Raw genomic sequence first — 24,035 nt, 5'->3', positions numbered from 1 at the left:
ATGCATTGATGCCTTCACTAACAGTTGTAAGCAACAATAAATAAAGAGCATGCTTTGGAGTTGAATTGAATACATTGATTCTGCACAAAACTTTACATTCAACCAAAGATTAGTTAGTTCCTCAACAAGATTAAAGGTTCCAAAATTAATGCAATGGGGGCTGGACAAACGACTCGGTTCCTTGCTATTGCTGAGAACATTGGGGTACTGTATGTCAAATTAATCAATCGAATAGTACCAAGTAGCATTTAAATCCGAAAAGGGGTCTCTTGATCATTGGGGAATTGAAGTGTCAATTTTGTCTACATGCAAAGACTGCTTCAAAGCAAAGGCGCCAGTATATTGTGTACGGCAGAGCCATCCATGGCAATCTTGAAGGATAAGTAGTCCCGGGAGCAGATAGAATTCTGCAGCAAAACAGCAGGACCAATGGAGGAATAAGTAAGCAACACGGACCAAAATTTGCAGCCAAAATAGCATACAAGGGGCAACTGCATTAGGAACCAGGACAAAAAGTGCTGAAAAGTGGAGAGTGCAAGTTGATGACAAAAATAATAAGCAATAGCAGAAGCAACCTACCTTTTTCCTGTTAGAATACCATACGCTGACGAGCTGATAGCTGTCCTACAAACAACTGAATAGATGTATCTGTAGCTTGGGCAGATCAATTCACCTGTGAATTAATAAAGAACCATATCAGAAATATCAAAGCCAATGATACATAGAATAGTTACTGAACAGGTTTCAAAATGAATTGCCAAGATAAATACAACACTGGCCCCAATCTCCAATAACAATGCAAGAAAGGTTAACCAAATTAAATTTTTGAGTGTTAAAACTCGCATACAATAATCCAACATATAACAGTATTAGAGGACAATGGTTGCCTTATCAGTAGCTAAACTGGAAATAATGAGAAATACACAAATGTGAACAAGTAGGACATACCTAAGCTCAAGTAGTTGCTGTGCAGAACTGAAACCAGAACAAGTGTTTTATGACCACCACTTCTTGGGATTTTTGTTGACTTCTTTGACAACGAGCCGTTTAGTTCAAGAGGATCAATTACTGAAGGAACAGTTGTTCCATGTTGACGAGATACAATTTCTAGCCATATCCCAGAAGGAAACCTTTTCTTCCGCATCAACCAAAGAAAGGCGCTGTTGTATGGGGTAGTATGAATAACAGATATGCTGACTTCCATTACTACGCAGATAAAACTGATGACTGTGTTCATGATGGTAAAGAATGTGTAGAAGACAGAGGTGGTTGGCAATAGAAGTAAGAGTGGTGTAAAGAGAAGAGAGCCAACGACATGTTGCTCCACAGTGTAATCATAGCTATCTAATCTCTGGCGAAGAGGATTCCACTTCCTTCCCCTGCATTCAGTTCAAACGAGTGAGAAAATTTCAAAAAAAGTAAATAATAACAATAATATTAATAATATTAATAAAGTACACACAATTTTCTGGAAGTCTTAGCATTCAGTACATGACAGGTGAAGCAGATAATATTTCAATGACACAATTTGTACTACTTACAAGAAAACAACTGCAATTAATATACATTTATTGGGTGAATTTATTTAGATGAACATCCAGATACACGAGTTAGCAGGTTGATGGAGTTTTTAACAACCCTATATGCATTTGAATAGGTTCGATTAACTTAAGCATAGATAATCCTATCTAATTAAAAATGACAAAGGGAGCCAAAAGTCAACTTCATAAACAAGTAGTTGCATCACTTCCTTTCTGCATCTGAGTGATTCCTACAGCTCCAAAGCATTTTATTTCAGCAACAGGCTAGGTTCAGAAAACATCCATTCCATTTATCTCACATTGACTGTCAGTTGGCTGCTCTAACAAGTTTATTTGCAAAGAACATTGGATGGCAGGTAAACTAAGCACTGTTGTTTAATCAAAAACTTTCATTAGACATATATTAACAACAAATAAGGATTATATCCCAAGTCAATGTTGCACACCTGGATCAGTTATAGATTTATGAAAACAGAGGGAGGGAAAGGTTCACAAACATAAATACTTTCAGGTGTGAATTTTAATGCATCCATGTAGTCATACTCCTACCTAGTGTTTGAGCTCTTTTAAAGGGAACAAAGAAAGAAATTCAAAGGTTGGTAAAGGTATTCAGCAGGCACAGGGTGGTCACTAATCAAAAAATAAACTTTCCAAGGTAGAAAAGTAATTGATTTCCAATACACAGTAATCATTATAAACAAAACTCACTCTCTTAATTCAAATATGTTCAAAACTATCACACAAGTTCATTTACTGCACAGCGTAATGATCTGGGAATTTTTAGAAATAACTTAGTAGTTGCTGATTTAAGCATTTAATCAATAAGCAATGAAACTTGAATTAATGGGTTACCCAAAAAGATTATTTTCCCCAGCTATAACAGAGGCTTCATATAGAAGAATTTTTGTAAAAGGCCAGTCTCGGTACACTGGAATTCTTTTGTCTAAAGAAGGGGCTAACATAACCTCTATAATTACTCTTTCTGCTCCATGATTTAGAAATTTATAGTTTTTTATTTTGCAAAACAAATCACAGGACAATGATATTAAGAAACACGAAAGTTCAAATGTGCAACACCTGAGTAAATTCCTGCCTTTACAGAAGCTTAAAAGAAAAGATAGTATCTTTCAATTTAAGAATTTTCTGTAGCTTCCGAAAGTGCTCTCCCTTATCTGTAAACCAAAATTGACAACTACTGAGTCTATACTTAAGGACAGTAACCATCTAATTACACAGTAGAACTCCATAAGTATTACCTAAAAAGACGCCATAAAGCTGCCAATGCCTGAATCTGCTGTGAATAGACAAGTGAGAGTATCCAATGAAGGACGAAAACATGTCTTGTTACGAGTGAAATCAAGTCGATTATCAGAGCAGCAGCTGTGGTGAAACCAAAAAGAATCCCACATAGAGAAATAGCTTTAGCAATTGGTACAAGGAAAAAATCCATAAACGACCCAAGTGTAGACCAAATTTGAATAGTGTTCAGAGACATCATGCCAAGTACTCCAGCAAGCTCAGTGTTTAATTTGAAACCAGCTGGATTTCCCATTAGCCAAACACATCCGGTACGCAGCAAATAGTTTGTGACATCAACAGCGAAGTTTGAAATGTATAGGCAAGCAGGTTCTGCTTGATACCATAATGAAATGCCAAATAAGTTTCCAAGAAGAACATCAACCACTAGACATGACCAGATGGAATGCCTGCGTAATGCCACTTTCTCTGAATATTCAATGCATGATTTAGACCTGTAATAAATCCAAATAATGAGGTGATAAAGGATCTCTCAAAATTGATACAGACACCTAATGATGTCAAACATAAAATAAATCACAAAGCCTATTTTGTCAACTGTGGAATTGCCCAGAACAAAGAATTATTTTATGAGTTCTTTATAGGAACAATTGCTATAGTTGTACAACCTCAAGCAAATCACCGACATTGTTTGTAACTTGATCAGGCAAATTTTAAACTTGAAATTCAAACATGAGAAAAATAAAGAATAAATTTTAGTTTAGCAAGAGGCTGAAGCCTTAATGAATTTACATTTTTTAAGACTGGGTAAAACGTGTTACAATAACAATTCGAGAATAAAGCTATTAAGGAAACACAATATTCTTACTACCTATGACCATGACCTTGGAGTAAGATTGGCCAATAGAGGAACTGGGAGCAGCGTATCCCAACATTCGTCCATGCATTGTTGAATGCTCTCACTAACACCACATCTATGCCTATACACGACATGTAACTCAGAAGGATATGGAAAGACTGAAGAATGACGTAAACTGAAGTTGCAAGCAAAGCCACGAGTGCAGCAAAAAATTTCCATGTAAAGGTAGGAAACCTGAAAAGTTATTTAATAGCTGTTATGACCAGCTAAGAAACAAAAGCATCAACGGAACCAGGAAAAATCAAAATATAGAAGATATTACATCCATAAAGGCTTGAAATGACCAGCGAAACTCTTCACAGGCAGCTGCCTTTCTGAAAGGATCTTAGCAGCATTAGCACTGTTAATAGCCAGAATGACAGTGTCCTGTATCAACAAAGGAACAAATATTACTGAAGGAAATATAATTAGACAGTATAACTGCTTTCGAGATGTATCAACTTCAACACTGATATTACCAGATCAAGATATTGCTTCTTCTGCTTGAGATCTTCAAACCATTGGGGTTTCTTGATAGAAGATCTCATCTTCTCAGACAAACTCCAAGAACCCAGTGAATAGTGGTGGCTACTAAATTTTGGAATTTCATAAATGATAACCTAATATGCAGCACAACAATGAAGAGATTAGGTACTACAAAAACTAAGCCGAGAGAGGAAAAATACACAGATAAACTTCAAGTGACCATGACTTACATACGTGGAGATCTAACTGAGAAATGGTTTCCCCATTCCAATGCATGTGATGCAATTCTGGAATGAGCTGCAATTTTCGACCTGTAGTTTGAGGAAAACCAGAAATAAGTTGGAACCAGTTCTCATTTTGTACAAAAGCCAGCCTAAGCTGTTCCAGTAATGCATGAACCTTGTGGCATCCACATGCATGAATTCCATTCTTGCCCACAACTACCCTCTGGCTACCAGGGAAGGTTTTCCCACCATCAGTTGAGCACGTCTGAGTAACTGTTTTAGTTAAATTCATTTCTGGCTGACCATTGCCACTTGAATCTGCTTCACAATAACCCAGCACGGAAAGTGTACATTTATCTTGTAGGGATAGAGGCATGTTCCCATCTGTTTGATGAAGAATTTCCTAAGTTACGAAAGCAGGGTCAGTTATGATAGCTTGTCATTTCAAAAATGTATATCCTAGACAACCAATATATGAAATAAACCCTATTCACAAGTTTAATTGAACAGGATTTATGCAACAAAAGTGCCAGTACAAAAGTAATACGATCACATATCAGCCTCTCGCTAAATCTTTAGAATGACATGATTTGGCAAACTATAGTCAGCAGAAAAAGAGTACAGTTTATGTGTTTAACCCTTCTGCTAAGTTAGTAATGAAATCAGGAAATCTCACTGAAATTTCAACAAAGCCAACCATATAAAAATCTTCATTGGAGAATTAATACTGAAACAGACTATTATCAGGGAAAGCTACATTTCTAGTCTGCACAAATTAACAGGAGGCTGATTTCAAAGTTTAGAAACTGGGAAATTGGCAAGCAAAATTGTCCATCCACAACTTCTTCCCAAGAAGATGTTGAGGCAGGCTCAGAGTAAGTCTTCTTTGTTAAGACAATGCAGAAAAGACCAACCCCCTCAATCAAGAGGTTTAGAATACAGTTGCAAAACTGCAATATCAGTTAAGTGTTTGTCTAATTAGCAACCATCAATCTGTTAACAGTACCAATGTAGGCATTTCTTCACGAAAGATTCTTCCAACCACTATCATCAGAGATACAGTTCAAACAGAATAACCTAATAAATTACCACAAAATTATTCACAATTTCCGCTTATTCTCACCATGCCCCTTCCATCCCCCGCATACAATAAAAAATCTTAATGTGTCCCAAATAATGGCTTCTTAATAAGAACAAATGAATTTATGAAGCTTAAACAAATTGAAGGAAGCAACATATTAAGACTAATAGCCCTTCTCAATTATATGTCATAAATTTCAATTAATGACCGTTCCGACCATGCAATTACTACCCTAACAACAACTGACTACTAGTTGATGACGTACTACCGGATAGAACTATCCAGATTAAAACTCAACTTACATAGCCAAAACTGATATGATCAACAACAAACTTAACTGAAAAATCATCAGTAAGTACAGAAAAAAAATATACAAAGCGCAAAACCCTCGACTCACAGCGATAATCAACTCTCCAGTAGATAAAGAAACAAAAAATTGGAAAGATTATTCTGGGGTACATTTGCACATACTGCGAATCCCAACTAATTAAAACAATAAACAAAATTGAACCCATTTCTAATCATCCATAAACACAGCTAAGTCAGCTAAGCAAACAGCATAAATCAGTGATAAAAATCAATCTTGATTTTTAGAGCAGTTTCTGAACTAATTAACTAATTACCTGAAGATTTACAGAAGAAGAAACAAGTGCAGAATCCTCCAAGGCAAAAGCGACGACGATATCAAGGGAGGGCTCCGAAGAAGAAAAGGAGGAGGACTGGGAAGAAATGAACCAACCGAAGAAAAGAGTGAAGGAGTGGGAAGGAGAATGGGGTTGAAGGGTTGAGGAAAGATGGGCTGGCCACCATAGCCTGCATTTCCCTCCTTTTTTCCCCATAAATCTAATTAACACAGACACATTTTCTCCGAAACAAGAAATTTTTTGGCCATTTTGGGAAGGAATGTTGGTTGGGAGAACAAAATGTGGCAAAATCAACTTCTGTGAGGGTTTAAGAATGTAGGCGGAGATGCAGAGGAAGTGAATAGTGCAGCTTTTCTTCTCTTCTTTACTTTTTTTTTTTTTTTTTTTTTGCTTTTTTCTTTTCCCTTTTTCTTTGTTGGTTCGGGTTCTCTCTCCTTTTTTTTTTGTTTTGTTTTTTTTTTTTTAAGTTGAGAGAAAGGGTGTAAATATATTGATTGAAAGGAAAAAGAGAAATTAGATGGGTTAAACCTTGTTTCAATTTGAATAATAACCATTGATTTGAGATGTTTTACAAACCCCTAATCCTTTTTTTTAGAAAAAAATTATGAATTTTTCCCTTAGTAAAAACTCCCAAGGGAATAAGTACTTAAACCACTTTGAATTTATAGTTTAGCCCTCAAAAGACAAATTAATATGTATTATTATGACATTTGAGGCTCTCAAAAATCAAATACATTTTACCTTTTAGAAGTCAAACTAAAGGAACCAATAATACAATATATATGAATTGCAAGGGAAATATTATAGATTGAGGGACACTAAGAGAATTTCCATATGGGCTTTTTAAATGTTTCTAAGGTCTAAAAATTGGTTTTTTTTTTTTTTTTTTGCCTTCTAACAAAGAATTTCCAAAGGAGCAATTGATATTTTTGGGGGGTTAATCTTTATGAATAAAAATATAAGGTAAATCAATAGTGAATCTTGCCATATTGAAGTGTGAATCTAAAATATAAAATATTTTAAGTATATGACTAGACTAATGTGCTACCAATACCATGGTGTGAAAAACCATTTTTTTCACTTTTACAAAATTCTATGAAGTTCCTTATCATTAGGAGGTCATGAATATGATTAATCTTTAAAATATAAAAACTGCATGAGCAAGTTCTTTAGTTTAGCTTTACCAAATCTTCAATTACCAGAGAACAAGATTAAACTGAGTTTTCATTTATGGTCAAATGCAGCAATAGAGACTAGTTTTGCTAAATTAATTCACGAAAATCAGAGAGAATTAGGTGTTGCAAATTTGCAATTAGAGTAACAGGTGATAGAAGTGGGATAGATATGCTCGTACCGTGTGCATCGACAAATGTACCATTTCAAAAAGAACAATCACATGAGAGAAAATGAACCATTTAATTCCTAAACTTTTTTTACCCACATTGATTTAGTCCTTTACTTTTATTTCTAACCAATTTGATACTTGAACTTATTTTGCAATTCTAATTAAGGACATCTATGATGGAATCACTGTCTAAAACCGATCTAAATTCTAATTGATTAACTAAACATAGGTTTTATAAGAACATCACTTGTGAAACTATAATAAAACAAAGTAAATCATGTAAAAAATTATTGAATAAAACTTTTAAATCGTATAAAAAATTACTAAATAAAACTTTTTAAAAATTTAATATTATGATTTTTTATATGATTTACTTAATTTATTACTGTCTCATTAGTGACGCTTTCAAAATTCTCCTATTTAATTGATCAATTTGGATTTAGATTGATTTTAGGTGATGGCGTTGTCATAGGGGTCTTACATTAGAGCTGCAAAATAAAGTCCCATATCAAATTGGCTGAAAATAAAACTTAGGAAATAAATCCATACTAATGAAAAGATTTGGGGACGAAATTGACCATTTATTCATCATTTGAAGCTTTGGTCAGCCGTGGCTTTGCAAATTATCCTGGCAATAAAATATTGCAGTCGGATTAGATATGCAGATTGCATAAACATTTTTTCGGAGGGGAAAAAAAAGGAACCCGAGTTCCGCATTACTATGCCTAAAATAGATTTTAATAACAAAGCAGAAGGAAAAAGAAAAGGCAAAAAAGGGTCCAGACTCCAGCATCTCAGGGGTTTAGCGGAAGAAATCTCTTCTGGGCTAGAAGAAAGCAAAGCACTGAACAAAAATGGCAGCAGCTTTGCCATATGCACCACCTCTATATTCAGCTGTTTGTAATTTCAACGTTAAATTGTATGTAAAGAACTCTATTTGTTCAAATGGTTTTGCAAGGCCTCGATTTTTCACAGGTACGTATGTGATTTCTTGTCTACTTCTTTCTTTTACATTCTGCTTAAATTACTGTAGTTTGTACTTATTAGCCAAAACCCACTTGGAAAAATAATTTCTTTACAGGTCTGAGTAAGAAAAGCGGCAGGAGTAGTTGTGAAATTAGGTGTAGTCAATCGACAACAATCAAGAAAACAGAGAAAGATAGCGGAAAAGGTCATAGGAAAGGTGAAGGGAGGTTGATTTTGAGTGAAGGAAGAGATCAGGATGAGAGTTATGAGTCTATTTGCCCTGGTTGTGGAGTTTTCATGCAAGATAAGGACCCTAATCTTCCTGGTTTTTATAAGAAAAAGAAGGTGGAACTTAGTGAGGTCATAGGGGATGAGGATGAGGAGGATTTAATGGATGATGAATTTGATGATTTTGATGAGGAGGATGAGGAATTTGAGGATGGCATTGAGGGGCAATTAGAAGGGAGTGATGATGGGGTTGAAGGAAGATTTCAGGGTGCAGATGGGGTTGATTGGGATTTGGAAGAGTTGGAAAACGAATTTGAGAAAGAAGATGATGAGTTAAAGGAGTTGGATGGGTTTGGTCCAGCTGGTGTTGGTTATGGTAACATTACAGAAGAGGTTGTGGAGAAGGGGAAGAAGATAAAGTTGTCGAAAGCAGAGAGAAAAAGGATGAATAGGGAAGCTCGGAAGGACAAAGAGGAGGTGACAGTATGCGCTCGATGTCATTCTTTGAGGAATTATGGGCAGGTTAAGAATCAAGTAGCTGAGAATTTGATACCGGATTTTGATTTTGATAGGTTGGTAACCACCAAGTTAATAAAACCCACAGGCGTTGCTGATGCTACGGTTGTGGTTATGGTGGTTGATTGTGCTGATTTTGATGGTTCATTTCCTAAGCGAGCAGCAAAGTCTTTGTTCAAGGCTCTGGAAGGAAGCAGAGATGGTTTCAAGTCTAACAAGAAGCTGCCAAAGCTTGTTTTGGTGGCTACGAAGGTTGATCTTCTTCCATCGCAGATTTCCCCAGCAAGGTTAGATAGATGGGTCCGCCACCGTGCCAAGGCAAACGGAGCACCTAAGCTGAGTGGGGTTTATCTAGTTAGTGCTCGTAAGGACCTGGGAGTGAGGAATTTGCTGGCATTTATTAAGGAGTTGGCTGGACCAAGAGGGAACGTCTGGGTAATTGGAGCTCAGAATGCTGGGAAGTCAACATTGATTAATTCATTTGCTAGAAAAGGAGGAGTCAAAGTTACAAAGCTTACTGAAGCTGCTGTTCCTGGGACAACACTGGGGATATTGAGGATTGGAGGAATATTATCTGCCAAAGCAAAAATGTATGATACACCAGGCCTGCTACATCCATATCTCATGTCCATGAGATTAAACAGGGAGGAGCAAAAAATGGTTGAGATACGGAAGGAGCTTCAACCTCGAAGCTATAGGATCAAGGCAGGCCATTACTCTTATTTGCATGCCAAAGCTTATAAAAAAATGCTGTCTGTTTCAGTATAAACACACGTCAAGGAGGTTCTTAGATGTTAGAGTTATGGATAGAAACCCTCATCCTTATTCCAATACTTAGATGCAGTTGATTAGTTGTGGCACATTGGCATAAATAGGGGTTTTTCAGGCCACTAAATTAATTGAATAATTTTTTCTATTGAAAATGTAATGGGAAACTGATGATTAATGTAAGACAAAGCAGTAGGTGAGGTCTTGCCACTATTCCTCTTTGACATGATTTAATCTGATTTTGTTTGATAGTTGCTGAGAATTTGGTCTCGAGGATGGAGTAATGTTGAGATTTTATATGTCCATGAGATCGAAAAGAACTCCCTTTTTGTTCTTCCATCCAATATAGCATCTTCTCTTACTGGCTCATTGAATGATGGCTAGAAAAGCTGCTTTAGTAGTCCAAGCTGGGGAAGAGAGTAATATAAATAGTTATAATCGCAATACATAAGTTCATAATTCTGTTACAGCCATGGATTAATTCTTTTCTCTGTTGCTTCAGTTTGATTCTTCCAACTTTTGGTGGGAGGTGCCATGTGTGTATATTATTGTTTATCTTGAACTGTTGATAATTTTTTCGCTTTTTTTTTCCCCCTGCCAGCATTTTGCTTTTGTTATGCAAATATATTTGAGTATTGCTGTGTGGAAATGCCAGAGCATAGATGTCGGTTTATTTTCAAGATTGTTTTCTCTTTGGAGAAACATTTTTTTGTTGGCTCTAATGGAATTTGTTAATATTCCAGGCAGGTCAGACTGTACATGTTGGTGCCTTAGCAAGACTAGATCTTATCCAGTCTTCTGTAGAGACAATCTATGTCACTGTCTGGGCATCTGCAAATGTTTCTCTCCACCTAGGAAAGACAGAAAATGCTGATGAGATCAAGATCAAGCATGGGGGAGTCAGGTTACAGGTAATGCACCAACTTATATACACCATCTTTATCACATTTGCTGCTGTGAAGGCTCCTTAACTACAGAACTCATGAATATTATAAATTTAGTCTGAATCAAGTTTTGGTATAATTCCTGCTTTTGGGTTATTGGCTTATTGGGAAGACAAACAAATATAGATATCCATGTTGGTACTTGGGTATATGCTGTGTTCATTCTACTAGATTGCCTCTCAGATGAATTAGAATTAAGTTGTATACACCCTTTATTCTGGTCCAGTGGAAGTGGAACAATGTATCTAAATGATACACATGTTGTGAAAATCATTTGGTGTTTTTAGTTATAACCAAAATCTAGACTGTGGTGCAATTTATGTTCTATGAAGATTCATCACCAAAATTGAAGCATATGGAGGTCCTGAGATGTTGAAAATTTTAACTGGGTATAAACACCAATGCTCTTTAGACTCTCTTAGAAGCATCGGTGTCACTTATGAGTACTTTAGGCTTTGTTTCAAAAAACGAAAGATATGATACAGCTATGGCATATAATCTAAAGTTGATGACGGAAATGGGTAAATGATACCTCTCAAGAAAGTTAGAAATGAAAAGAATTGATTCCAAATATTTAATTTCCTACCTTCCTCTGCTTGGAAAAGTGCAGCCGATGTGCGTTAGCTATATGCAACTTCCCCACCCCCCCCCCCCCCCAAAAAAAAAAAAAACCCTTTCTATAATAGCAATATTTTCCTGTTTTACATTATTCAATGTTGAATAAATGTAGACAACTTCTTTGTTTGATTTTCTCATATCTCCAGAGGTTTCTGTTCTACTTCAAAGATATTGCTTCCTCAAATGCCAAATTCAAAATGTTCTACAATGCTTGCCAGTATTTTCAATGTTAAGCACATTTACTCTCCTCATCCGAAAAGTGGAGTTGGAGGATGGAATTAGGCGTAACACACTTTTACTACTCTTTCAGCCACCTATTGGTGAAGTAGGAGTTCCTCAATTGGGCAAATGGGTCAGGAAAGAAGTTAAAGCGTCTGGAACAAGCTGGGACGTGAACGGCATTGATATTGCGGTGGCTGGCTTAGGTTGGTTTTCTTTGGGTTTGAAAGGTGAAGCCAATTTAACACTCTGGACATATGATGGCATTGAGATCACCTTGCGAGAACCTTTGGTTCTTGACAGGGCTCCTTTTCTTGAGAGACCTGGGTTTTGGCTGCCAAGGGCTATATCAGATGCAGTTGGTAATCAGACTAAACTAGAAGCCCAAGTGCGGAAAGAACATCAAGAAACTAGTATGACATGTGATTAAAAGTTTTTTTGTGTTTCAGCTTGAGGATGGAAGAACAAATACGAGCAATATAGCAGGACATCTGCAGAAGAGGATATTGAATTTCTTACCAATATAAAACCAGATTTCTGATCGTGCCAGCGTTAAGTAGTTCCACAAATGAAAGCAGTCACCAGTAAAAACGAGTATTTCAGCAACCTACCGTACAGAATTGATTTTTGATACATGGATTACAAGCTCTTACTGCACGGAATACAACTTTCATATTTGGAATCAACGAGATTGTTGTATGTGCCTCTCAAGGATGATTCTCCCACCAGATATAGAATTAAGCTCTGCTACTTCTAGGAGTCTGATGCAATTTCCTGAGATTATGGGTTTATTTTATTTAAACTTCGTAAGCTGTCCATGATCAGAAGTAGAGGTGGCAATTTGGATTGAGATCCATTTATCCATCCATATAATCCATAATTAAATGGATTTGGATTATCCATTTATAGTATTGGTTTTAAATGGTTAATCAAAATAAAATCATTAAATTAAATGGATTTATATGAATTATTCACAAAAATCATATATATCCATTTACTTAAAAACCAAATAAAAGAAACAGAAAGGAAATGAACTTCTGAAATGGCTCGCCAGCCAATGGGGCATCGCTCTCGCCATTGCGGTCAGTTGATGTTGGGTGTTGGCCTCGGAGACTCAGAAAAACATGTCCGAGGACTTGGGGAGTCTTCGTAAGTTTGGACTAATCAGCTCACTACTACATTTCCATGGGCTGTCTTCTAAACTAGAAAAATGTGGAATAAGGGAACTAGTAAAATATTTAAATGGATTATAAATGGATAATTGGTTTTTATTTAATCCATTTAGATCCATCCATTTAGATCCATTTATTAAATGGATTTAAATGGATTGGATAAATTTTATCCACCATCCATTAAGTCAAAACCAATTATGAACCATTTTTCCATTTTGCCACCTCTAATCAGAAGTAGCATGTAATGCAACCGTGCAACACATGAAAAAGCAAGTAAATCCTTCGCTGATTCTTGGTATAGATTTTTTTTTTTTTTTGGTTTGTCGAACCGACAGGATGATTCTTGGTATAGATGGTGGTAGTAGTTTAGTTCACCGTACGATTCTGCATTTGTGGAATTTTATCGAATCAAAATCATATATAATTCGGGGCCTCACACAAGCAAATTCTCTCTTGCCGTCCTCGCAATTTTGTCATCTTGGATGCATCTTCTTCTGATGTTAGCAGCCTAGTTTTACTTTTGACTCCAGCGATGTGGCCGGCCACCAAAATTATTTTGGCATTATTCGGCGACCAAAGTCCCAGCAAGCGACTTGTTCGGTCGCCAAATACGTACAAGGATGAAAAATACCTACAAAAATACGAGACTAACTCATTAGTAAGGTATTAGAACCGAAGCAAATCAGCTGTTTCATACGCCAATCAGAAGGTTTGAAAAACGCCAATCAGCTGATTTATCAGCAAAAGCAAAAACCCATTTCCCTTGCGCAGTTCGGTAAACCCGATTACATTAGAACTGAAACCCCCCAAAGGCAAGAGACACGAAGGCACAAGGCGTGTTAATCAATTCTAACAATGGACGTCCAAACGAGCAACCATTGCAACAAGACAACGACATTCAACTAAAATAACTCTTTGTTTTTTTTTTTTTTTACTTTTCCTGTTTGAAGATGGAAACCTCTTTTTTACATTTTCTGGAAGCTTGTTTATGGTTACACTAAGGAAATGATGTCAGAATATGAACAAGGCAAAGATACAGGAAATGCAACCTTGCTCTATACAGAAAGTTACATAAAGCAGAAGGGCTCTTGGCCGACTAACGGCCAACTAGCATCTAACAATCTAGCATTTCAGCGGGGCTGCTGGATCCGGCGAGGGCTGCATTTTGAGCTAATGAACTTTGCAGGCTTCTCCAGGAACTTAGCTTGTTCTGCAGGAGACCTGCTCCCTTTCTCCATTGACAACTTGAAATTCTTTATCAGTGCCCCAGAGTCACTTGAAAAACCTGTGTCATACAAAACACGAAAGATGAGGAACCATACATAGATCACCTCCCACCTTAAATTGAAAATATATGACTACTATATGCATATATGCTTCACCGAATTAGACTCGAAATTTTGTTAGTTCACATTATCAATCTCTAACATCAATTTATCACTTTCAGCTGATTTTTCTACTTATTAAATGCCCTAAACAGTATAATTATTTCTAACAATTTCAAGCTATAACGAACAGGACCCTCAACTATTATCCGCCAGAACTCAAAATGGTAATTTATGAATGTCCGCAAAAAGACATTTAACTGGAACAAATTACACAACCTCGATGCAAGCAATAGATTAAGATGCACTTTTTGAGGTATCCTTTGATGAAAACTAAGAGACACAGAATTCGCACCATTTGCAGGCATTCCTTTATCAGCAGAGAACGATGACATGTAACCCTGTCCAGTTTCAGATGAGCGGAGGAACTCCTCAAACTGAGCTTCCATGGTCAAGTCGTCCTCATCCATGCCAAGATCAATATTATCCGGCAGCAGATCAACAACATCAGTATCTTCATAATCATACCCATCATCTTCACTGCCAAAGAAATCCTCAACATGGTTCTGACTGAGCCAATAGTCACGGAACCAAGTGGAGGTAGTCACCAAGTTCCACCACTCTTGGGAGAAGTCCTCCACTTGGCGCATGCAAGCAGGGATGTACAAAGGCGCATTTGGGTTTAGAGTTGACCTTCCTCCGGACACTAATGCCATTTTTTCCACTTTCAATCTGCAATTATCTTTCTTGATTTCCTTATAGAAGAACCTGAGATACAAGATTAAAAAAGTAAGTCAACCACCGCATACAGTACAACATGTAATTAAAGGATCGACAAGACTAGAACAAAAACATGTAGAACATCAAAATAAAATATCTAAAATACCACCCCCAAAAGGATCGACAACAAAATTGCAAATATTTCCCTTATTTTTCTCCAGAGACAAATCTTCCACTCATTTGACGCATCATAACCATTAAAACTACCATATAATTTTAAACACAGAAATTCACAGGAAAGGAAGAATATATTTGATTTCCATAACTACTCTTTGGAAGCACAAACGCATTAAAAAGCAAAAAAAAAAAAAATCCAATACTTCGAAAACCTTAATTATTCATCGAAACCGTTGATAGTCCAATATCAGTTACCTAACCATTCATCAACCGCCGATCTACCTAGTGACACGTCATTTTCATCCTATCTCAGCAAATCTGATAATCTAAACCGATTTACCGCACCACAATTAAGTTCATCAGCAATTTTCAAACACGCTTGACATCAGTTGACTCTATACTCAACTTTATCGAACACTCCCCAATTCCATCCAAAAATATCCGGAAAAATAGCAGAAATGCATCATCTATCAGATCTAAACAACTGAAATTCGAAATTCAAATTCCAAATGAAAAATGAATTTGCAAAGCGAAAATGCAGAGCAGACAGTACCTTCCGAGCAGAGTAAAATATCCACGAGAGAGCACGAAACCAACCGGGCCCCGTATGAAGATTTTTCAGCTCGAGACCGGCACATTTATAGCCGAGCTGTCCGAGCCTATAAGATTCGGATACCAAATCTCAGGTTCGGAGTCGACCAAGCCCGCCCACTGATTGACTCTCCAGAAGCTTTATCGACAACCAAAATAATAATTATTGTTTTTATTAAATGTGCATCGAGAGTTGTACTCCATGGAGTACCAGTTGTACATTCATCCTAGGCGGTCAGAATCGGGTAAGGATAAGACGTGTGCAGGTGGTGGCTGACGAGTCGATGGGTTTCATGGTGGGGCCCATCGACGCATGTTGCCCTTGATTTGAGGGTTTGTGGGTAGAGAGATCGACGGCTGAGATGAAGTTTGGGGCGATTGGATGGATGAGATTGATTGAGTTGTTATGATGATGTGTCCTGTGAGAGGATTGTGGGGTCCACTCTGGGCTCCACAGCTTCCTTTAATCCGGGTCCGTTCACGTGATGGGTAGGTCAGCCAGCCACCTAAAGGGCTTTTTTATCGTGCATATGATTGTGTCTGGTTTGCATTATCTAAACGCCAAGGCCCCAAAGTTGATTGAATTTTGGGCTTTTTGTGAAAGTGAATATTTTATCATCATCATCATTATTATTATTATTATTGTTATTGTATATAAATTAACAATTTTTATTGTTATTATTATTGTATAATGCTATTGCATATAAATTGTAAGTAGAGGGATTTGAATTCATAATCTTCTACTTAAATTACCCCTTAACTTACCATCCAATCGAACCATTCCTTGAATGTTTTATTAGTTGAAAATTAATTAGTTTTTGTTTATATTACATTAAAAATAATACACTATTTTTTTGAGATCTAGTTTGTGTGAGATGATAAATTATTTTGGAAAAGTATCAAGAATGTTTTAATTTTTTTTTCCCCAAAAGAGCCCTTTTGTATCGTAATTTTTGAGAACTTTTGAAATAAGTGACACTGTAATTTTTTTTTTTTTTGAAATGTTTGTGGGTGAGGAGAGGTAATTGAAAAATGTATTATGACACTATTCTCAAAAAACAAAAAAAAAATAAAGAATTCCACAATAATTGCAATCCAGATCCAAACAAGCTTAGGACTTAAGATGCCCATTACAATCATCCCAAGGTAGCACAATGCCCAGCCCTTTCCGATTACGGTCGAGATTTTATATTTCAAAAGGCCTGGCTACATTTGGAGTGAAATTCTCAGCCCGACGCAAAAGCGGGAGATTTAGGCCCAGACTTGGCCCTAGTACCATGATGTTGTAAACTAGCGTGAATTCCATGTATATGTTTTGCATGTCTCTCAGTCTCACGTAACAGCCGGTTTAGATTGTAATTTTTTTTTGGGAGTTTTTGTAGAAAAATATATTATACTAGCAATTTATTTAAGATACTATGGGCCTGTTTGGAACCTGAGTTTTTTGAGATTTTGTCTAAAACTTTACTGTAGTGCACTGTAGAAGTTTTTGAAAAAATTTTGTAGAAGTTTTTGTAAGGTGAAAAACTTTTTTGTAGAAGTTTTTGAAATGTTACTGTAGACGTTTTTTGGATTATTTTTAGAGGTATTTTTAAAACATATTTTTGAGTATTTTATAATTTATAATTTTTATATTTTTAAACATTTATGCATTTATAATACATTTATAAATATTTAGAAATAAATATATTTATATATTTATATAAAAATATATAAATGTATTATATTATATATAATACGTAATATACATATATTTATAAATGTATAAATGTATAATTAATATAAATGTATAAATTATAAATGAATATTATATAAATGTATAAATTATAATTTATAAATATATATGATGATTATGTATAAATGTATAATTAATATTGTTTATAATTTATAATTTTTATTGTTTAAATATTTATATGCATTTATGCATTTATAATACATTTATAAATATTTATAAATAAATATATTTATATATTTATATAAAAATATATAAATATATAAATGTATTATATTATATATAATACATAATATACATATATTTATAAATGTATAATTAATATAAATGTATATATTATAAATGAATATTATATAAATGTATAAATTATAATTTATAAATATATATGATGATTATGTATAACTATATTAATATAATTAATATGAATGTATAAATGTATTAATATTATGTATAAATATATAATTAATATTGTTTATAATTTATAATTTTTATTGTTTAAATATTTATATATATTTATGCATTTATAATACATTTATAAATAAATATATTTATATAGTTATATAAAAATATATAAATGTATTATATTATATATAATACATAATATAAATATATTTACAAATGTAATAATTGTATATTATTATAAATGAATATTATATAAATATATAAATTAATTTATTATAAATATATAAATATATAATATTATGTATAAATGTATTAATATAATTAATATAAATGTATAAATATATTAGTATTATGTATAAATGTATAATTAATATTGTGTGTTAATATTATGTATAAATGTATTATGTTATACATAATACATAATATAATTGTATATAAATATACATAAATATATATACATAAATGTGTAATATATATAATATGTATTATATATATTAAATATATAATATATAATATTTATATAAATGTATAATTACATATTTATATTAATATTAATTTATATGGTATATAATATTTATATAAATATATAAAAATATATTTTAAATAAAATAAAATATTTATAATATGTTTAAATAAATATGTAAATATATAATATATAAAATAAATTTTTGAGAGTGAGGGACTCATAAATTCAAAAAAAAATTTTGAGGTTACCGGCGGCGCCGGAATAGGTGACCGGCGCCGGGAGAGGTGGTGGAGGCTGTGTCTGGTGTGGTGGGTTGGGTCACTTGGGTGAGGGAGGAAGAAAAGTTTTTGAGAAATTTTTTGTGTATAGATTTTTGAAGTGTGTAGGTAAAAAACTTTGAAAAGTTTTTTGGGGTTCCTGTAGCAAAAGTTGTTAAAAAACTAGTAGCTAAAAAACTTGATAAAAAACTAGGGTGCCAAACAAGCCCTATGTTTGTGTGATAAAAAAAGTGATTGAGAAATATGATAAGAAATATTCTCATGAAAACTCGTAAAATTTTTCTGCAAAAAATACAATCTAAACGAAGACCATATGTTTAGGTAGGTCATGACCGTAATTATTTATGCGGCATGTGAAATAGAATCAAGTGAGATCTTTATATGTTTATATAATATTTTTTCGTCGGTTCTGAACCAATTACTAAACATGTCAAATAGTTGATCATAATCGACCTAAAATTTTATCTATTCCCATATACACACACAACATACCAGGCGTCGACGGTCAAAATGGAATATAGGACTTCATATGTTGTCTTCGTTCCCATGAAAGCGTGACAATCGGCCTCTATGCCAGTCTTACTTCGTGCCTTGACATGCTCCTGGAATACAAGAATAGTTGTTAACTTGCCAACTTTGAATCCTGCGTTATGATGAATGTTAGTGAATCCTAAGGTTAGAATTCTTGAAACCTAAGGCTATAAGACTTTACTTTAGCTAATTAGGAGAGGGTTTTTAAAGTATTTTCTAGTGCCAATTCAAGATTCAAATTCTGTGTATAGTAATTGAGGGTGAGAAATGTATGAAGAAAGGTAAAAGACAATTGAGGATGAGAAGGGCATAAGGAGAAGTTATAATGAATGCCGGTGAATCCTAACGTTGGAATTCTCAAAACCTAAGGCCATAAGATTAATTTATTTTACCAAAGGAAGGCTCTTAGAGTCTTCGATGCTGCTGGTTTATTGATTCAAATCCTGTATTTGATAGTTGAGGGCGAGAAAGATGTAAGGAGAGGTGAAAAGGTTAACAAAAATTAAGTACATCACAAATGTCCTACAACTCATTAAATTAAAATTTTCTTCAAAAAAGGAAAAAAAAAAAAGAATATCTCAACATTTGGCAGCAAGCTTTAGGGCTTAATCACATGTTGTCCCTCCAAGCTTTGGGGACAGTCATACTTAATCACCCTGAACCATACAGTTTGCTCCCCGTGAACACTAGCCAACCTTACATATCTTAATTCCGGAAAAGAAAAAGTAAAATGTAATGATACTGCTGCTCTTTTGTTACTCAAATTATCTATAGTTTACTATTATTATCATTTTATTGCTAAAAAACAAGTGAGATTTGATTTAATGCCTATTTTCTTCCTCTAAATTTAAAAATAAAGCATATTAGCTCTTCTTAATAATTTTGATTAAGTATTGAATTATTGACTAATTTGAAAACAAAAAATGGCAATAGTATTTTTCTAACAATTTTCGATAAAGTAAAAAGTACTAAAGCAAATAACAAGCTTAATATCACCTTACGTAAACGTTTTACTAACTTTATCTATAGATATTAATATGTTATATACATACATACACACACACACACAAAAATTAAATTAAAAATAGCTTTTTTATGTTTTCTTTTTAAGCTTTATAGTATCTTTTGATATTGATACTCAAGTAAGTGTACACAAGAGAAGAATTACACCTTAGCAATATACAAATGAAAATAAGGAAATACAAATCAGGCAACTATGAACAAAACTATGCTAACAAATTAGAAAGTGGGGCTTTCAGCTCAAAACAGAGCTGTATTATCTACCATCTATGCCAACCCATGGTGATGCCCCTTAGATCTTTGCATACATGTTCACGTCAATCACTTGAAATGGTGAAGGTAGGGGTGATAATTTTTGACACGATCTGAAAATACGACATGAACCTAACACGAAATTAATGGATTTGGGTTCAAATTTCGGGGGTTCGGGTCAGAATCGAGTCGAACACAGTGAACCCGAAAAGAAAATAGGTCGATTTCGGGGTGACCCGATATGACCCGTTTACGAATTAAAAATAATTTAATAAATATAAAAATTATTTTATCTAACTAAACTAAGTTATTCCTTTTTTTCAAAGGCATTAATTACTTAATCCTAAATGAATTTATTTAACTTGTATGAAGTTGAAATTATTATTTTTGGATAAATAATATATTATATTATTTTTTACTTTTATACTGATTTAATTTAATTTATATTTAGTTTGAGATAAAAAACTTTTACGGTGTTTAATTTATTTTAGATTTGGTTTGGGATTATTTATTTAAATTTTATTACTTGATTATGTAATTAGTTTTGTGAGAAATTGATTTTATTAAAAATTATAGTGGTAAATTAATAAATTAAAATTAAGTTTCGGATCGACCCACCAGCCCGAAATTTTCGGGTTCGTGTCAAATATCCTGACCCGTTTCGGGTTGGCAGGTCAGGTTCATGTCAGCAGGTTTTCTGTTATACATGGGTTTCAACTCGACCCGTCAACCCGAATTCGACCCGATTGCCACCCCTAGGTGAAGGAACTACCAATCTACCCCTTGAAATTGCTGTTGATTTTTGCACCTCAAGATATGGTTTACTATGACAGCAAAAGCCATTCTCCCAAGTCCTAACAAGTGACGAAGGAAGGACCAAAACAATATCGAACCATCCACTTTAAGTCCTACTCTCAAGAATTTATTACCCTGTATTCCAGGCATTTTTTTTGAATAGTTTTCGATTGACACCTGCAAAAAGACGTGAAAAAAAAAAAACAAAGTGATTTTGCTGCCTTAAACAAATCCTACATGCAGGATCAACATTCAATCCCCAAGCTAGCAAATCTGTCTTTAGCATATAATCTTCTTCTGGACACCAGTGATTGGACGAGAGCATGGCTGGGAACATGCATTTGGCCCTAGCACCATAAGCTGTTGCATGGTTGATTTAACCGTGACTACACTTGATCCTTCTGCCACCAAAAGCTTATTTCTGCGTCAATGATTTAATACTGTATTTTTGTGTAGTAAATCCTATACAAAAGATGCATGTTTTTTAGCTACAAAAGGGCAATAATATAAAAGGCCAATAATGTTGTTTTTTGGGTTTCTGATTTAGGATAAGTAAATCAGGAGAGAACCATATGTAGTATATATATGCAGCAGCTTTCGGCTGCTATGCGATTGTATTACTTGTTTTTGTCGTGTTACGTTTATGTTACATTCAGTATATCATATTTCTCTTCACTCTTCAAAGTACGTTTTTTGATGTTGGCTAAAATTTTCAGAAGATTACGAATCAGTACAACCGCAGTGCGTATAGTGAAAACGTATAAAATGGAGTATTTTTATGATTATCTTGAGTACTTGTATCAATTAAATTTGAGAAAAATGTAGTTTTGATACTCAAACTTTGACCCTTGACCAATTATGGTATCCAAATTTTGGATGAAAACAAATTTGGTACCAATGTTACAATATTATGCATATATGGTATACTTGACGGATTTTTCTAAATTCTAATTGGGAAAAAAATTACATATTGTCATGTCTCTGCTAGCAAAACTTTTTGAGTGGTGAAATGTGTATATTAATTGTTTCTAAATTTTAATTATTTTCATTCTTTTACTAATACAAGTTATATACATGCATAAGGGGTATTTATGGACTCAAAGTTTTATTTCTCTCCTTAAAGTACTTTTTAATGTTACTTTTCTAATTGGACTAATTTGTTATCAAAATCTTAACCTCAGGGAAGGTTTGTATAATTTTGTAAACTTCAAGTGAGACTAATGATATTGTCAGAAACCTCAGGGTAGTTTTCTGAAATTATCCCGAAGTACAACTGAGAAAAGTGTAACGTCTAACGAGCATCCAAATTCCGGTTTTGGTTAGCTCGAGCATTCATTGCCTCCTTATTGGTTTCTTTGAGGAATTGAATGACATCCGAATTTATGTCTCGAGAGCGCCTCACCTACCAGTACCACTATCGTCGCCCTGAAAAATGACTCAGTTGGTCATCAAGCCAAAAATGTCAACCTTAGGCATGCAGATGATTAATTAACACACAACCAACAAGAAACTGCATGAAAAAGAGTACTACTGCTTTCAGAATAATTTGCGAGTCCAATGACGTGTGGCCCACAACGGAGCCGGGGCAGGACGGTCATGAGAAGAACCGTCCCTGAACAGTTAACGGTCAGAATTTGGTCCAAAAAAATTGTACGATTCAAATCACCTCTTATATCTCGTTTTTAATAACGTGTATGGAGCTCATAAAAATTTGTTCTAAAATTACACGTTCTGACAACAAAGTTACGTCATGTGCAAATAAAATTACGTAACGTGCAAAATGAATAAAACCATTAGGACGTTCCTGCCCGTGGTCCGGCCCACAACAGTCTTGTTTTATCCTAGCTGACACATTGAGGTCTCTTATGAAGACTTCCAATGTAGTAAATGGCTAGCAAAGAAAGGTAGAAATTAAAGGTGGATTAAACGTCATGTATATTCGAGCAAATTATCTGGATAGTCAATCAACTTTTTAAATAGTAAAGATTTGATTATTCAACTATTGATAGTATATTATACTCACTAAACTATTAAAAGTGTAAATTTTAGATTATTCTGTCTAATTTTATCAAATCTAAGTATTCACATAATTTACGAAACATACTATTAATAGTTCGATTTAATGAAGTTAACAGTGGAAATCAAATGTAATGGTCCAAAATTTATATATTTAATTAAAAAGTGGGTAAAAGTATGTTATTAATAGTTGAGTGGCAAAAACTCGAGTATTCGAAAAGTTTAGTAACTGCGCTCAGGTAATTTGCTCTTTATATATTCCAGTATGATTGCAACCAGTTAATTGACAAAATCAACTCTAGAAAGCACAGATTGCATTCACAACGTGTTTCTATTGGACATAGCAAGGTTAAAAGATGTTTTCCCAACTTGTTGTTTATTGTTAGGAGATTTCGGTAACCAGGTTCATTGTAGTATGACAAACTTTTGCTTCAAAACTTAGATATCATGTTGAGTGGAGACAAAATAGTTTCCCTGTGGCTTGAATCCGAAGTACGGGATGATGAGTATTTACCCATTGCCATTAATTGTACATCTGTACAGTTCGTATCTACAAAATCAGTCGTTTTTGCAAAAAAAAAAAACAAAAACAAAAACAGTGTTGTACTTTTTTTGAAAATATTTCTTTTACACATTTTTAATCACTTTTTACTTTTTTACCTCAGATACATCAAATCTGAAAAAAAAAATTCTATAGTAATTTTTCCTAAAAACTCTCCGGAAATGCAATCCAAAACATCTCCTAATGCTTAAAATGAAGTTTGTTCAGAGATTTGTGTTTGACACTAAAAATTTGATAACCTAAAGCAATGCTGACATGCTA

The 24,035-nt window shown here is 34.2% G+C and overlaps 3 protein-coding genes across 6 annotated transcripts; 1 reads left to right on the top strand and 2 right to left on the bottom strand.

The window, feature by feature from the left end:
• Window positions 1-53: 53 nt before the first annotated feature.
• LOC113691625 (uncharacterized) lies at window positions 54-6,486 on the bottom strand. 2 transcript variants are annotated; one of them, XM_027209855.2, is made up of 9 exons: window positions 6,111-6,486; window positions 4,417-4,809; window positions 4,176-4,316; window positions 3,980-4,083; window positions 3,670-3,891; window positions 2,798-3,292; window positions 949-1,379; window positions 580-673; window positions 54-407 (listed from the first exon to the last, which is right to left on the bottom strand). In XM_027209855.2, the coding sequence occupies exons 1-9, from the start codon at window positions 6,324-6,326 to the stop codon at window positions 293-295; spliced, it is 2,211 nt and encodes a 736-aa protein (XP_027065656.1). In that variant the 5' UTR covers window positions 6,327-6,486; the 3' UTR covers window positions 54-292. The 2 variants fall into 2 exon arrangements, with proteins under 2 accessions (XP_027065656.1, XP_071909329.1); XM_072053228.1 differs by lacking the exon at window positions 3,670-3,891.
• A 1,476-nt stretch (window positions 6,487-7,962) lies between these two features.
• On the top strand, window positions 7,963-12,545 carry LOC113694340 (GTP-binding protein BRASSINAZOLE INSENSITIVE PALE GREEN 2, chloroplastic). 3 transcript variants are annotated; one of them, XM_072053226.1, is made up of 5 exons: window positions 7,967-8,451; window positions 8,558-9,895; window positions 10,702-10,865; window positions 11,827-12,097; window positions 12,185-12,545. In XM_072053226.1, exons 1-5 carry the CDS (start codon window positions 8,331-8,333, stop codon window positions 12,187-12,189), a joined length of 1,899 nt encoding a protein of 632 aa, XP_071909327.1. In that variant the 5' UTR covers window positions 7,967-8,330; the 3' UTR covers window positions 12,190-12,545. The 3 variants fall into 3 exon arrangements, with proteins under 3 accessions (XP_071909328.1, XP_071909327.1, XP_071909326.1); XM_072053227.1 differs by lacking the exon at window positions 12,185-12,545 and having other exon boundaries at window positions 7,963-8,451; window positions 11,663-11,865; XM_072053225.1 differs by having other exon boundaries at window positions 7,968-8,451; window positions 11,827-12,545.
• Window positions 12,546-13,804: 1,259 nt separating this feature from the next.
• On the bottom strand, window positions 13,805-15,840 carry LOC113693595 (protein EARLY RESPONSIVE TO DEHYDRATION 15). The gene is made up of 3 exons (XM_027212137.2): window positions 15,683-15,840; window positions 14,588-15,000; window positions 13,805-14,192 (listed from the first exon to the last, which is right to left on the bottom strand). The coding sequence occupies exons 2-3, from the start codon at window positions 14,946-14,948 to the stop codon at window positions 14,038-14,040; spliced, it is 516 nt and encodes a 171-aa protein (XP_027067938.1). The 5' UTR covers window positions 14,949-15,000; window positions 15,683-15,840; the 3' UTR covers window positions 13,805-14,037.
• Between the last annotated feature and the right edge of the window lie 8,195 nt (window positions 15,841-24,035).

Source organism: Coffea arabica, chromosome 6c (assembly GCF_036785885.1).
Source record: "Coffea arabica cultivar ET-39 chromosome 6c, Coffea Arabica ET-39 HiFi, whole genome shotgun sequence".
Lineage (NCBI taxonomy): Eukaryota > Viridiplantae > Streptophyta > Magnoliopsida > Gentianales > Rubiaceae > Coffea > Coffea arabica.
Note: the sequence above shows the minus strand (reverse complement) of the source record. Positions and strands in the feature narration are given on the sequence as shown.